We start from the raw sequence: 15,518 nt of genomic DNA, 5'->3' as shown, positions 1-15,518 counted from the left end.
AATTAATATGATATTTCATATATATTTACTTATGATTTGATTTTATATATTTCAGGACCACCCGTAAACAACACGAGAAGATTAATCATAAGACCTCATGATTGTACGCAACACGTCATTTGACAACACGGTACTTTATGTACGCAACACGTCATTTGACAACATGGTACCATGGGTCAAGATTAATTCTGATCAATACGAATACGATGGGGTCTTTATTTATTTTATTTAAGCAACTAATTGTGGACCACTAACTACGGACTGCTAACTACGGACTAAGAAAATATTAAAAATATTAAATATATATATATATATATATATATATATATATATATATATATATATATATATATATATATATATATATATATATATATATATATATATATATATATATATATATATATATATATATATATAACGATTACTTAAAAAGAAAATATGTTGATATATTATATATATGGTTAGGTTCGTGATATCTATCGAAGACCAAGTCGTGATAAATACCTTCAAGGCAAAAGTGAGTATATAGTCCCACTTTTAAACTCTAAATATTTCGGGATGAGAATACATGCATTTTATGATTTACGTTATGGACACAAGTGATTAAAAATATATATTCCACGTTGAGTTGTACCACTGGCATACTTCCCTGTAACTTGGTAACTATTATTTACATGAGGTATTGTAAACGCGAATCCTGTTGATAGATCTATCGGGCCTGACAACCCCAACCGGACTGGACGACCAGTATTAAACGGTTGCACAGTACTTCGTTTCGGTGACTACACTTGGTACGGTGTAGTAAGATTTCATAATAAAGGGAATATGCGACGTTGATTAAATGTTAAGTATGGTTATCAAGTGCTCAACAACTTAGAATATTTTTATTAAAACGTTTATATATGAAATCTTGTGGTCTATATTTATAACGCTGCCGGCATTAAACCTATATCTCACCAACTTTATGTTGACGTTTTAAGCATGTTTATTCTCAGGTGATAACTAAAAGCTTCCGCTGCAACATGTTGAATTTAAGCAAGATCTTGAGTATGCATATTTGTGTCAAAAATAAAACTGCATATCGGAGGATTTGTAATGTAAAATATGTTGGAGGTCGTATTGTTATTATCACATGTAAAGTTTGTAAGTCTAAGATTATCGCTAAACGATAATCATTATTAAGTTGTTTAAACCTTGTATTTGTAATAAAAGCTATGGTTTGTATTATAAAAACGAATGCAGTTTTTGAAAAATGTCGCATATAGAGGTCAATACCTCGCGATGAAATCATATGTTATTGTATTCGTCCTTATGGTTAAGGTCGGGTTATGACAGTATATATAGTGTAAAAAAGGAAAGAAAAAAAAATAGAAGTAGCCGTTGAGAGAGCCGTTGGAGACATTTTCGATTTTTTTTTCCTCACCCATTTACGTCCACAAAAATGCTCAAGATAGTAAACGAGTTGGGCGAACCAGGCTGGGCGTGACCTGAGTGGGACCTGGGCGGGGGTGGTGCCAACGGCGCCCAGGGTGGGCGGACCTGGGCGGTGGAACGGTTCGCCCTCTTATGTGACGGGAAGCATGTTAATCCGACTGTGACAGGATATAAATTGTTAACAAAAATAAGACTTGAATCCATGTAAAAAAAAAAATTTACAATAACGAGTATCATTCACGTCCAAGCGTTTGCTAATGATCAATTTTAAGTGGGTGTGATTTAAAATAAAAATTAAAAAATAAATGTCGCAACGTAGAAAAAAGAGTAATAAAAAAAATGAATGAACCATGTGTCGCCAGCGTTCCACCATCGGTCCATTACCATATTTTTAAAAAAAATTCACTTCCATTTCCGATTAACATTCGATCAATTAGTATGGCGTTAAGAGCAGTAGCAGGTTCCATAACAAAACTACAATTAACACCCGCTAAATCATGCTTTCGTCCGTTTGTGATTTCTGCTTCCAGTCATCGTCATCGATCCGTCACTTATCCCTCTTCCCGAACCGGTAAATCTTCTTCATTTTCGGTAACGCTTCTTGTATATATGTTTGTACAATCAATAGTACGTATAGGGGTTGTTGTACTTACAAGTGTTCGACTTATCATTCTTTCAAATTATCTAAGGGTCATTGGCCTAAAGGTATTTAGGTGGCCCAACTTTGAGGTTGGATCCTAAGATTGGATAATTGCATATATAGTCGTGGATTAATTGTGTGTTACTGATGTTTTAGTTGTGTTTTAAAAAAATTATGCGCTTAAATTAAGAGATAACGTTATCAACGTAATTAAATTTAAATTACGCCTAGGATAAAACGAAAACTACATTAATCACTACATCTTTATATAAATGAAAAATGAAATAGGTTCTCTATGACCGAGAAGCATGGGGGACCGGAGGGGAAGCAACTCGATCGTCCGCTCGAGGCACAGGTCAGGAGGACAATTAGTTTATATATATAGACAAAGGCGAAACTAGGATTTTTTCACCGGGGGCAAAAAAAAAAAATTTAATCGTAGCAATTTTTTTGGACAAAATTTGAAGATTTTGGGGCAAAAGTTGGAGAGTTCGGGGCAAAATTTGAAGTTTTTGAGGCAAAAGTTGGAGAATTTGGGGCAAAATTTGAAGGTTTTGGGGCAAAATGTGTAGGTTTGGAGGCAAAAAAAAAAAATCCTCCGGACAAAGTCGAAAAACCCAAAAGTTTTACACTGAAAAAACAAAATCCACTGGGGGCGGCCGCCCCCTCTGCCCCTATACACTTTCGCCACTGTATATAGACACAATCAGAGATTTGAGAAACAGAAAAAACTAGAGAAACACGACTAAATTAGCAACGGCGAAACACAATAGGCCCAAAACAAACAATTAAAGGCAAAAAATAAAAATAAAATAAAAAAATCAAAGTACACTAGCATTCTAGCAAGACCCTTTTGCGCCTTATTTTAAATCATTAGGGTCTAATTATTTGTTTTATATTTTATATACACTCAATATTTTAATAATGTTAATGATAAATGATTTTAGGATTTCGGTTTTCTGTTCGAGCTATACAAGAGGCAACAACTGACCCTATAACAACAGAAGGGAGTAATGAAGCGCGATCACAATCTGCCCCTAATTGGAAGGTTAAAATGCTTTATGATGGTGATTGTCCACTTTGCATGCGTGAGGTACGTAAAAATCTGTCATTTGTCAAATCTTTCGCAATGGCTAGTTCTAAGTTCTTTTGAAAGTTCAAGACCCGTAAGTGCGATTTCACTTATTGTCGTTAGGTTAACATGCTAAAGGAAAGGGATCAGAAGTACAATGCAATCAACTTTGTTGATATAAGTTCGGATGATTATTCACCGGAGCAGAATCTAGGCATTGATTATGAAACTGTATGTTTTTTTTTTTTTTCGGGCAAAAAATAGAATATATTATTTCAAAAAATACAAACACCCCTGGACTGGATCTGCCCAGGCCCAGAAAAACAAACAAAACAATCAACCAAAATACAAAACAAACAAAAACACCCAGCCCAAAACACCAACCTACATACACAATCTACCATCCACTACTTTTAAATCCCACAAATCTGCAAACCGAAGAATAGCTCTACTATGCTTGACTTTAAAAGTCAAACATTTGCATTTAACAAAATCCTGAATCAGATTGCATCAACATTTCTCTTTTCCAGCTTGAAAATCCTTTTATTCCTTTCCTGCCATATACTGTAGACACAAGCAGCAAAAACCATACGATTTATCACATTTCAAATGTTCTTTGAACCTGGATATTTTTCCAAACCCAATAAAATGCCATGAAAATCATCTGGGAGACCTCTGAAAATAAGTTTCTTCCTCATATCTCCCCAGACTTTTGCACTATATTCACACTTAAAGAATAAATGACTAATAGAGTCCTTAACTTTCCCACACAATGCACAACTGAAGCTGTTATTATGGATCCATTTAGCCATTTTTTCTTGAGTATTAAGCCTGTCAAGCACTGCAAGCCATACAATAAATGCATGTTTGGGTTCAAAACCTTTAAACCAAACCATATTATACCATGAAACCCTTTCCCTATTCTCTCTAAGGTCTCTCCATACCTAATTTGTTGAAAAAGATACACTCTTTCCTTCATTAGTAATCCACACATTAACAACTCTGCCATACACAAAAGAACTTCTAAAACGATGTTTCACCTTATCTCTTAAATTTAAACGATATTTCCACCCCCAACTATCATTACATCCAGCTGACACATCCCAAAAACTCAAACCTTTGAGTTTTATCAAGTTCACCCATTTACTCCATAATGACTCTTCTTTATTGATAATTCTCCAAATCTGCTTCACAATTAAAGTCTCATTCTAAGCTTTCAAAGGCCTCAATCCAAGACCCCCTTGATCTTTTGGCACACATACAACCTTCCAGGCAACTTTAGCTTTCCCCTTTGATGACTCAGCCTGGGCCCACAGAAAACCTTTAAGCAATTTATCAATCTCTTTCACAATACCATATGGCAAGATATACACAGAAGCCCAGTATGTTTGCATAGCAGTAAGGACTGAAGCTACCAATTGTAATCTTCCAGCATAAGAAAGTTTCTTCATTTTCCAGTTATTAACTTTGCTTTGCACCTTATCCACTAAGCATTTGCACTCTTTTATCCCTAATCTTTTTGCAAGGAGGAGAACTCCCAAATACTTCATAGGGAATTTACCAACTTCAAATGGTAAGATTTGAACAATCCTACTTTGCACAATCCTTGAGACACTGCCAAAAAATATTGTGCTCTTACTTAAATTAGGGATCAGGCCTGATACTTCACCAAAACTGTTAAGGACCATTTTGACAATCTGCACAGATCTCACATCACCATGACAAAAAACTAACAGGTCATCTGCAAAACAGATGTGAGTCAATCTCATAGCCTTACACTTGTAGTGAAATTTGAAACCACTACCCATTTTAGTGCCCTCTATAAGCATAAGAGACAACACCTCCATAACTAGTGTAAAAAGATATGGTGACATAGGATCACCCTGCCTTAACCCCCTTCCACCTTTGAAAAATCCTTCAATACCACCATTGATACATATTGAAAAAGAAGTACTAGAAACACAAGCCATGATCCATCTCACCATTTGCTGATGAAACCCAAAGTGAATCAAAATTTCTTCAAGAAACAACCAATTGACTGTATCATAAGCCTTTTGTATGTCTATCTTCAGTGCACATCTCTTTGGGCCACTAATTCTATTGTATCCTTTTAAAATCTCCTGAGCAACCAAAATGTTATCATGAATTGACCTTCCAGGAATGAAGGCACTCTGGTTGCAGCTTACAATTGTATCCAGCCCTTCTTTCAACCTATTAGTAATTACTTTACTAATGCACTTGTAAAGTACATTACAACATGCTATTGGTCTGAAATCAGAGACTTTTTGTGGAGTGTCTATTTTAGGAATCAAGGCAATGAGGGTAACATTCAATTCCTTCAATAACTTTCCACTAGTAAAAAACTCTTTAATAACAATGCACACATCCTGCCCTACAATGTTCCAGGCCCTCTTAAAGAAAAGAGAAGAATAGCCATCAGGACCAGGGGCCTTTATCATTATCAATATCAAATTGCAGCCTTTATCTCATCATTACTAATAGGTCTAACCATATTCTGTATGTTACTAAGTGTAATTACTTCTTTATATCGTGATCTATTGGCGCTAATCATATTGGTTATTATGCACTTTGGATCTAACATGAACTATAACATATCCTAATGTACTTAGGCTATGGGAAAAATTCATGCAATCATGTCTGATGGAACTGTAGTCACTAATGTTGAGGTATACACTTAATTCAGTTGTTATTCCGTCTTCATTATTTTGTCGGTTTCATTTGCAAATATGTTTCTGTCCAGAAATGACTTTGAAAACCTGTGCAGGTGTTTCGAAAACTATATGAAGCAGTTGATCTAGGATGGGTATATGCAATTACAAGATACGAGCCTGTAAGTTGTTTGACCAAATTGCAACGCTCATGATTTTGTTGCTAACACTGCCTATTAAGTGTGAGATTTCATCCTAAAAGTAAACAATGGTGGTCCTAAAACATGTTATTGACTGACAGGTTGCAACGATAGCTGATGCTGTTTACGGTGTTTGGGCTAAATATCGAATGCAAGTCACAGGTATATGATAACTAAAACATGTGTCATCGCTTTGTTATTTTATACAACGGTAGCTTACAAATATATTTATAATGTTTTAGGCCGACCGCCTTTAGAACAAGTTTTGGAGGCTAGAAGGAAAAAGGTATATTCAATACTCCGCGTACTATACTTGTTTTAAGTTATAAATGTCTAGTCATAGATAGTTACTGATATTGATTTACTTGTCATCAAAATTGACAGGATGAAATATGCAATGACAGCAAGAGTTGTAACATGTGATACTCGAAGATGTTCCTATATGTCAGTAGTTTATGTTCAGGCAATATTGAACGTCAATTTGTAGGGTGATGACTACTTGTTTACATTAGTGAAAAGAGTCTTATACAAGCTTAATTCAGCTATAGCTGAATCTTCATATAAATACATACCTTTACATATTCTTCAAAACCGTATTTACACAACGTGTTAGATGGAAAAAAAAAAAAAAATGAAGAAACTTATGATTTTCATTGTGATGGCACAAGAAGCAGAAATAGAAGAATTATAGAATAGTGTGTGATTCCATGGTTATCTTAAAAGAACTATGTTAATTATTGATAAGGCTGCCAATTTCTTTGGATTATAAAAGGAATATTAGTATAATAGTTACTCTTTCATGCTAGCCAAAAGCTCCTGCTTTACTGATTAAACTGCTCCTTTACCAAAAAAAAATTTATTGACCGTTGATTGGCATTTAGTCGTAGAACTGTTACACACAGCACGATTAGCAATCAACTTTGGACTCTTTTTAGGGGTTTTCAAAACTCTATCCCACCACTCATAGTGCCGAAGAACCAGACTCAACTGAAGTTAAAGTGGCTATTGCAGCTTTTTTTTTTTTTTTTTTTTTTTTTTGGCGAAAAAACGATAACATATAACAGATCCGAAGATCAAACAAGTACAACCGACACATTTATAATCCAAACCTAGGCAACAAACAAACGACTAAACATCGAGTCCTAAAACAAACGATACCACCAACAGGGTGAAAATAACACTTTGCTAGGAAACAAAACTAGTCTAACATGCCGAACAAAGGAAACCTACAACGATTGCACTAATAAGCATAAAAAACATCTGAACAAAACATAACACAAAACAGAGCAATCCAAGCAACCGCAGAGCACCTCGTACCGTCGGAAGAAGAGCTCAAACTGCAAAAATCCGAATCCTCCCCCGGATCTAGAACCAGATCTCCAACAGGGAGATCGTCGCCTGGTCCAAACCCGAAAGCACCCTCGGAAAGAAAAAGACTCTCAAACACACCCACGACATACAGATAACCCTAACCCGCAACAGACCTCGCACCCACCTCAAAACCCTTAGTCCTCCACCACCCACCCACCATCAATCAGCCGCCGTCAATGGTCTTCACCAACTGGGTGAAAAACCACGACAACCACCAAAAACAAGTAGATCGAAACAACAAAACCCACGGCGGCCACCACCATCAGGGCGGTGAGCCACCATATGCCTTCGTTAACATCAGGCAGAGACACGAGGAGAAAGCAATAGCACCACCTTCAAACGGCCGGTGGCCACCTCAAACAGGGTGGTGGGCCACCAACCACCGTCAGCAAAGAAGAACCAGAGAAGTCTTTGCTGGAAAGGGAAAACAAACGGTGGACAAGGTAAAGCCCTAACAACCATAGCTAAATACCACCACGAGAACGGCGGTGGCTAGTGGCTATAGCCATCGGAACAAAACTCAGACCACCAAGAGAAGGTGAACAGCGGCTGCTGGAAAAACAGAAAATGAAGAAAAGTAGCCGGACCACCGGCGAGATGTCGGTGGCCGGAAAAGGACTACTCGCCGGAGATCTACAAAACGAACGATAGTGAAAGAAGAGATGAATTGATAGATGTGAAAGTAAACAGACAAGAAGAGGGTTTAAAAAAGGAAAGAATTTACTCTAAACCGGAATCTTGCCGGAAAAGAACAAGTCTGATGCCGAAAAATTAAGTTGTTTTAACTTCAGAAAACTAAATCAAAGTAAAAGGTGGTGATGGAAGCTTATAGATTAAAGGGAAAAAGAAGAAAATCTAGCAAAATGGAAGGTAAATTTGAAGATGAAGGTTAGCACAGTTGGGTTTCAAACGATGGTGTGGGTTGAATTTTTGAAATCTTGGGATAAGTTTCTATCAATTCAAAATTCTAAAATACTATCTATCTATATATCTATAGTTTCTATTAAATTGCTAAAATTATAATGTCATTATTAGACTTTTTTCTTTATTAAGAAAAAATAAAAAAAAATAAAAAAATCCAAGCCATCTTAATAATGTCATTAACATTAATTAAATATTTTATTTTATTATTTATTTAGGGTTTTATCATATATACCATTCTTAACTTTAATAATAACATATTTACCCAATTAAATATGATTATATCATATGACTCCATTTTAAACATATAAACTCATCTTATTTACTCATTTATTCAATCTTAATGTGATACGTCTTTATGCCCTAATTTTTTTAGCGGCAATTATTCATGCTTGCTTTTTTTTTTCTTCTCCGAGCTATGTACTATGATATTAACTACCATAATCGATACATGTTAATCATCTAATTCTCCTCAACGGTATAAAGCTATTATAAGGTGATAATATATAATGTGATCACTATTAGTTAACTTTATATATCTTTAGCAGACTGGAATTTTTTAATTTCTCTTAATTGATAGGCTACGGATACTATAAATCACGTTTCGTCAAAAAAATTGATATGTATATCTAACTAATTACAATTGTGTACTTCTTTTGCTCACATCACCAGTAGCACTTCAGTTATTGTTTTGACCAATAATATGATGGGATAATAATACTGATTTACATACATATACAACGATATTACTATAATAACGAAAATGATAATGATTCACCTTTCTATTTTGGGTTGTCCCATTTCAAGTATCTACTTGGTATTTCTATCAATCAGAAGATGTTATTCTGGAGAGAGAAGATTTTTGATTGGTGGAGAATGAAGTTAGCGGAATTTTCTAAAACTTTGTGCAAAAAGTAACTGGATACTTGTAGTCGGACGGGGGAAGTATTATTATATTATTATTATTCAAATATATGTTTTCTTTACGGGATTAATTACGTTACATATGTATGCGAAATACATGTCTCAATAAAATGTTGTAATGTAAATTTTATGATAAGAAAAATAATAATTGTGATCAAAATTGAAAGTAAGTGGTGTGAGAATAAATGTAGTTCATTTATTCTGACTAAGTTAAGTATATTAATATGTTTGTAAAAACAATGACAAGTTTCTTAGTCGGAATATGTGGTTCCACGAGTCATTAAACCCTTTAGCATTTACGTTCACTTAATACAAAAAAACATCGTTAAACTGTTTTATTTAAACAAACCCGTGATTCCACGGGTCATTTCACTAGTTTTTTTTTATTTTGGAACAGTTTCGGTTGAATGTCTTTTTAAATATCAGCACTGAGTTTTTACAGTCCAATTCATAACGTTACTTTCGGTTTCTAGCTTTAAAATTTTATAAATGCCTAATAGGTTTTCGATTCAAGGTCGTGTTTTGGATAAAAATAGGTTATGTAATAGCAGTAATTCATATATACGAATGTAAAAAAGATTGCTCATATTTATTCATTATGGTTCTCCTGAACAAATAACCGAACACAAACAGATTTTCATGTTCGTATACGCGCTCGAAATAACATCAATAAGGTTGCGCATATATTTCCAAGCTCACCCGATTATGGTACTAACGGATCAGCCTATCAGACAGATTCTCTATAAACCCGAAACGTTGGGGCGATTGACCAAATGGGAAATCGAACTGGGCGAACATGAGATCAATTATTGCGCCAGAAGCGCGGTCAATGGACAAATACTAGCAGATTATTTGGCAGAATCGGCTGCAGACATGCCAATCATACTTGCTCCAGAACAACTTCCTGCTCCAAAACCCGAGCAATGAGAATTATACACTGATGGTGCAAGTGGGCCCGAAGGACCCGGCGCAGGCCTGCTGCTCACAGGACTAGAAAAAGCAGAGCATACTTACGCACTAAGGTTTAACTTCAAGGCGACAAACAATGAGGCCGAGTATAAAGCACTACTAGTAGGAATGAGATGTGCCAAAGAAGTGAAGAAACTCCAAGCGTATGTTGATTCTCAATTGGTCGCTAACCAGATTAATGGGACGTTTGACACCCATGATGGAGAAATGCAGTCATGTCTGGCACTGGCACACTCCTTGGTGGGCGAAATCGATGATTTCTGAATCAGCCAAATACCTCGACGCCAAAACAAGCAAGCTGATGTACTGAGTAAAATGGCGGCATTAACATTCAACCACTTGAAGAAAAAGGTCTTAATGGAGCAAATGTTCAAAATGATCTATTGAACCTAACCAATTGTTGCTCCTGTAGAAGAAGAAATTAATTGGATGACCGACATTGTAGAATTCCTAAAAACAGGATCTTTGCCGCAGGATGAGAAAAAATGTGAGGGTCAAAGCGCCAATGTACGAGTTAAGGGATAATGTCCTATACATAAAATCCTAAATTGGGTCGAGTTTGTGTTGCGTGGGGCCCAAAGAAGCACAGACAATCATAGATGAAGTTCACAAGGGCGACTGTGGTTTATACTCTGGTTTCAGGACTGTGACCGAGAAAGTCAAGAGGTTCGGATATTAAAGTCCAGGGATTTACAACGACGCGGTTGAAAGAATATGAATATGCCAAGAATGCCAACAGCATGCGCCAGCTAATAGATGTAACATCCTGCATTTTTCCGTTAAATTTATTTTAACACCGTCTTTTTTTTAGATAATATCTTCCGTTATCTAAATTCGTGTCCTTCGTTAGCTAACATTCGTGATATTTCCGTTATTCGATTATAACATCTCCCGTTTATTCTAGCGTTTTTAAAATATTCGTTCGGTTAATTCACGTACCCGCTTTTAAACTCGATGGACCAACTTTGCCAATTGACCAAAGTGGTAACTAGGTCAAATGGTCAAAGTCACCACTCACCACTCATTTCCATCTTCCACCATTTCTCTCTTTTTCTTACTTCCATATTTTCTCCATCTTTTTCATTTGTAAAGAATCATCATTCAAATCCATTCAAGCAAGCAAACATCAAAACAAATTACATATTCGTGATCCTCTCTTCATCCTCTACATTTTGGTACCAATTTCATCTCGTTTGGGTACCATTTCTAAAACCCTAGATTTCTCAAATTCGATTTTTAGACTTGAAATGGTGTTGGTTAGTGTCTATGGCTCAAGTCTAACATGAATATGTGTTTGGTTTGCTCGATTTGTTGATTTTGGAGTAACTAGCATGAACTTGAAATAGGTGTGCATAATCCTTGATTTTGGTTGATTAAATGTTGTTTAAATGTTAAAGTTCATGTATTAAATGTGTTACTAGCATCATTAGCTTTATTTTGATGTGTAGGTTGATTTAGAAAAGCTTCATTTACAAAATTGATGAATTCTTGATTCTTGGTTAGGGTTTGATGAACTTTAAAATGGATTTTTGATGCATTGAATACTATGAAATGTTATTAGTAAGTGTTTAGTTGTATTGTATGTTTCATCACCTTCAAAAAGGCGTATCGTATGTGTAAATTGGATTCCCGAGTCAAGAAATGCGTTTTATGAACTTGAAACTTTGATTTTGAACGTTTAATGATCATTTATTGAGGTTTTCGTTGTTGTTAATGATGGAATTGATTGATGAAATGTGTTTAGTTGTATTCCTCTTTAAATTACCTTTCCAACGATATAAGATACATGTTTTGAATGTTTATGGTTCATGAGTTATGGTTGTTTGAAGTTGGAATCGTCTGAGTGTTAAACTGCCCCAGAATTGCTGAACCAGGTCCAGATGCGACGCATCTGCCTTGGATGCGGCGCATCTGAGGCAGACTGCCCAAAAACGTCATTTTTCATTTAATTCCAGCTATGCTATGCACTCCCGATTGATATGAAACTTGGCCAACATGCTTATACATGATTTCTAAGCTTAGAAAAATAGTTCGGGACCCGACCCGAACGTGTTGACTTTTTCGTTGACTTTGACTTTGACCTTGACCAAAATTTGACTTTTAGTCAAACTTAACCAAACACTTATGCAATCGTTCTAATCTTCTTTTATACTTGATTCTTGCATGAAACTTGATAACTTGACTCACATGCTATATATTCGAGTCGTAACGAGCCATAGGACTAATTGAACACATTTCGACCGACCTTGTGTCGTAACCGGTTAATTGATATAACTTACTTGTTTAGGTCAAGGCTAAACAACTTTCATGCACACGTTTACTTTTTGAAGTACATTTATACTCGTGCACTCGAGGTGAGATCATAGTCCCATCTTTCAACAACTTTTATACTTTTAAATCATGGGATGAGAAACATATACAGTTTTATACTACATACTTTTATGCTTTGAACACAGTACAAAAACAAACATTCCACAGCGAGTTAGAACAAAATCCTCAATTCGATTATCATTAGTTACACTTGCAGGGTGTAAGTGTAGGCGTGAACTTATGTTGTATGGCCATATGGGTTTGACAAACCCTCATTCGGACGGTTCACTACCGTTATTCGGATGAAATATATTTTCAAGAAACAGTGTATGTTCTAACACTATTGTGATGGGGTTCTTGGTAACGTTAAGCCTTGATAATTGGGTGCTCGCGAACATACTTTTGGAATGCAAACGATTTGGATAATCAACATTATGGAAATACTAAATTTTGTGGTTCAAAAACAACGTTTACAAACACCTATGATTTCACCAACGTTTTTCGTTGACAGTTTTCTGTATGTTTCTCAGGTTCATGAATGGCTATTTGATACATGGTTCCGTGTACACTCATACTTGCTTGGGGTCAAGCATACATGCATACACTCTGATTACTTGCTTGGAGTCAAGCATACATACATACTTACACTATTTATAGCAACTGTGATTTTAAACTAATTATGTAGCAAGTTATTTCATTTATACTTTATAATGTTTGTAAACTTAAACTTATTGTCGATCCGTTTGGTAAACTAAACTTTGTAAGTCTTGTACGTTTCAAATGAATGGGACATAATTTTGGTCACACGTGTCTCATATAGGGACTACGACCGCGTAACGGAACCTAAGTTAACGACTCCGTCAATGACGATTTTGTCGGGTCGATACAGTAGAGCGTCACGACACCCAATGGTACTGATCACATCGTCATGGCCATTTTGCAAGTGGGCCATTGATATCGCAGGGCCTTTCCCTAAAGGTGTCGAAAATGCTGAATATTTGGTAGTTGTAGTCGATTTCTTCACAAAATGGGTAGAAGCAAAGATGCTAAATACAATCACAAGTAAGAGGATCTGTGACTTCGTTTGGGAAAACATCGTTTGTCGATTTGGGATCCCAAATGAAAAGATTAGCGATAACGGAATGCAATTCGAGAGCAATCTGCAATCCATTCAGTAGTTGGTGTCAAGGAATGAATATAAGGCAGACTTTTAATTCTATAGTGCATCCGCAAGCTAACGGTCAATGCGAAGTCATAGACAGAGACATAGTCCATGCTATCAAAGCAAAGCTAGGCATGCAACATAAAGGGTGGGTGGATGAGCTCCCAAAGGTTCTTTGGGCGCACATGACAAGACCCAAACACAGGATAGGGGGATGCCATTCACCTTAGTTTATGGGTCATAAGCTGTCCTACCAGCAGAAATAGCAGTTCCTATGGAACGAATTCTGTCTTTTAACAAAGATCATTACTCTGAAGATATACCCACCAACCTTGATTTGATAGAAGAACGCAGAGAGATGGCCGCAATACGGGAATTCATCAATAAACAACAAATCGCAAAATACTATGATAGACGGGTTAGGTGCATCACCTACACCGTCGACGACCTCGTTTGGCGCGATAACCAAGCAAGAAGGATTGAAGATACTGGAAAGTTGAGCCATAATTTGGAGGGCCTTTATAAAGTTATTGGAATCAGTAAAACTGGAGCCTACAAATTGGCAGAGCTAAATGGAAAACCAATTAAACAAACTTGGCATGCTACCGCACTTAAAATATGTTATATGTAACAAATAAAGTAGGAGAACTAATCATTCGACTAATTTTTCTTGACTTAAATATGATCGTACTATATTACGCGCAATGTTAGATTACGGGCAGATACCATGCTTGATCAATACTTTTGTAAGATATCATTATTACATTAAGTCCTTTTCAGTCTAAAATCTCTCGTGGCTTCACAAAAGTAGAGTAGCTAGTTGACCTAAACTGTTCACACACGGAAATATGCCAATGGTCACCCGCTCCAGTGGATATCTATCTGATCCACCCGCTTCATGATGTATATGAGTGAATCTAAATGGACATGGATACGGATACGGATATGGATGAACCTAAATAGATATGGATATTGATTTGGATGAAAAGTTTCATCCATGGATATATACATTAACACCTGAAATACATATACAAATACATAAATATAGATATAAGCTTATATATTTACTGTTAGAAATGCATATACCATTATATTTATATTTCACTTTCAACCTTATGAAATAACTATGATATATTACAATAGTATACTTATATCTAACAAAACAAACATACAAATTACATAGTTAATTTTCATAATCTAAGTTTAATAACAATTTTAACAAATTATATTCTATCTTTGACAAAGATTACACATTCTTGTGGATATATTTTAATTATGTCATGTTATATTTATTTTTTCTATACGACGTTTTTGTTTTCATCGCATATTAAGAAATATTATAAAAATTTTTAATATTCAATTGATATTAATTAACCCGGTTAAACCAGTGAATATGAATGTGGATGGATGAACTGAAATTAAATGGATATGGATATGGATGAACAAAAACTAAATGGATATGGATATGGATACGACATCACCCAATCCTTATCCGATCCATTGTCATCCCTAATTGTCAGACTATCTAATCAAATCTATCTAACTTTGTTTTTCTCAAAAATAACACACACACATAAAGATCTTGTGTCTGAGTTACAATTACAATGACAGATCGCACAATCTATTTGAACCAACATAACGTTATACTGAACGACAAATACCAACTACCACCTGCAACAATTGATCACTAACCAATATAACGAACAATACACAACCATTGACAACCAATACAAACTAAACACTAGATACACCAACAACGAACAACCAACAACAAACATCCAACAACAAAACCTAGCAAAAGATCGAAAAAGCATCCAAAACAATTCTGAGACTCGCAACGCGA

General features: G+C 35.6%; 1 protein-coding gene across 1 annotated transcript; it reads left to right on the top strand.

Moving 5' to 3' along the window:
- The first annotated feature begins 1,768 nt into the window (after nt 1-1,768).
- Nucleotides 1,769-6,541, top strand: LOC139892464 (uncharacterized protein At5g50100, chloroplastic-like). The gene is made up of 8 exons (XM_071875565.1): nt 1,769-2,008; nt 3,025-3,170; nt 3,273-3,380; nt 5,780-5,836; nt 5,935-6,000; nt 6,120-6,180; nt 6,261-6,304; nt 6,403-6,541. The coding sequence occupies exons 1-8, from the start codon at nt 1,777-1,779 to the stop codon at nt 6,439-6,441; spliced, it is 753 nt and encodes a 250-aa protein (XP_071731666.1). The 5' UTR covers nt 1,769-1,776; the 3' UTR covers nt 6,442-6,541.
- Nucleotides 6,542-15,518: the final 8,977 nt, after the last annotated feature.

The sequence above is a fragment of the Rutidosis leptorrhynchoides genome, chromosome 2 (assembly GCF_046630445.1).
Source record: "Rutidosis leptorrhynchoides isolate AG116_Rl617_1_P2 chromosome 2, CSIRO_AGI_Rlap_v1, whole genome shotgun sequence".
NCBI lineage: Eukaryota > Viridiplantae > Streptophyta > Magnoliopsida > Asterales > Asteraceae > Rutidosis > Rutidosis leptorrhynchoides.
The sequence above is the reverse complement of the archived record's forward strand: the minus strand, read 5'-3'. Positions and strand labels throughout refer to the sequence as shown.

Excerpts from the sequence above, each read along its gene's own strand:
- LOC139892464 (XM_071875565.1), top strand. The coding sequence starts at position 1,777 with ATGAATGAACCATGTGTCGCCAGCGTTCCACCATCGGTCCATTACCAT. Across the intron at positions 3,381-5,779 it reads TAGGCATTGATTATGAAACT|GCTATGGGAAAAATTCATGC; the intron begins GTATGTTTTTTT and ends TAATGTACTTAG. Across the intron at positions 6,001-6,119 it reads CAATTACAAGATACGAGCCT|GTTGCAACGATAGCTGATGC; the intron begins GTAAGTTGTTTG and ends ATTGACTGACAG.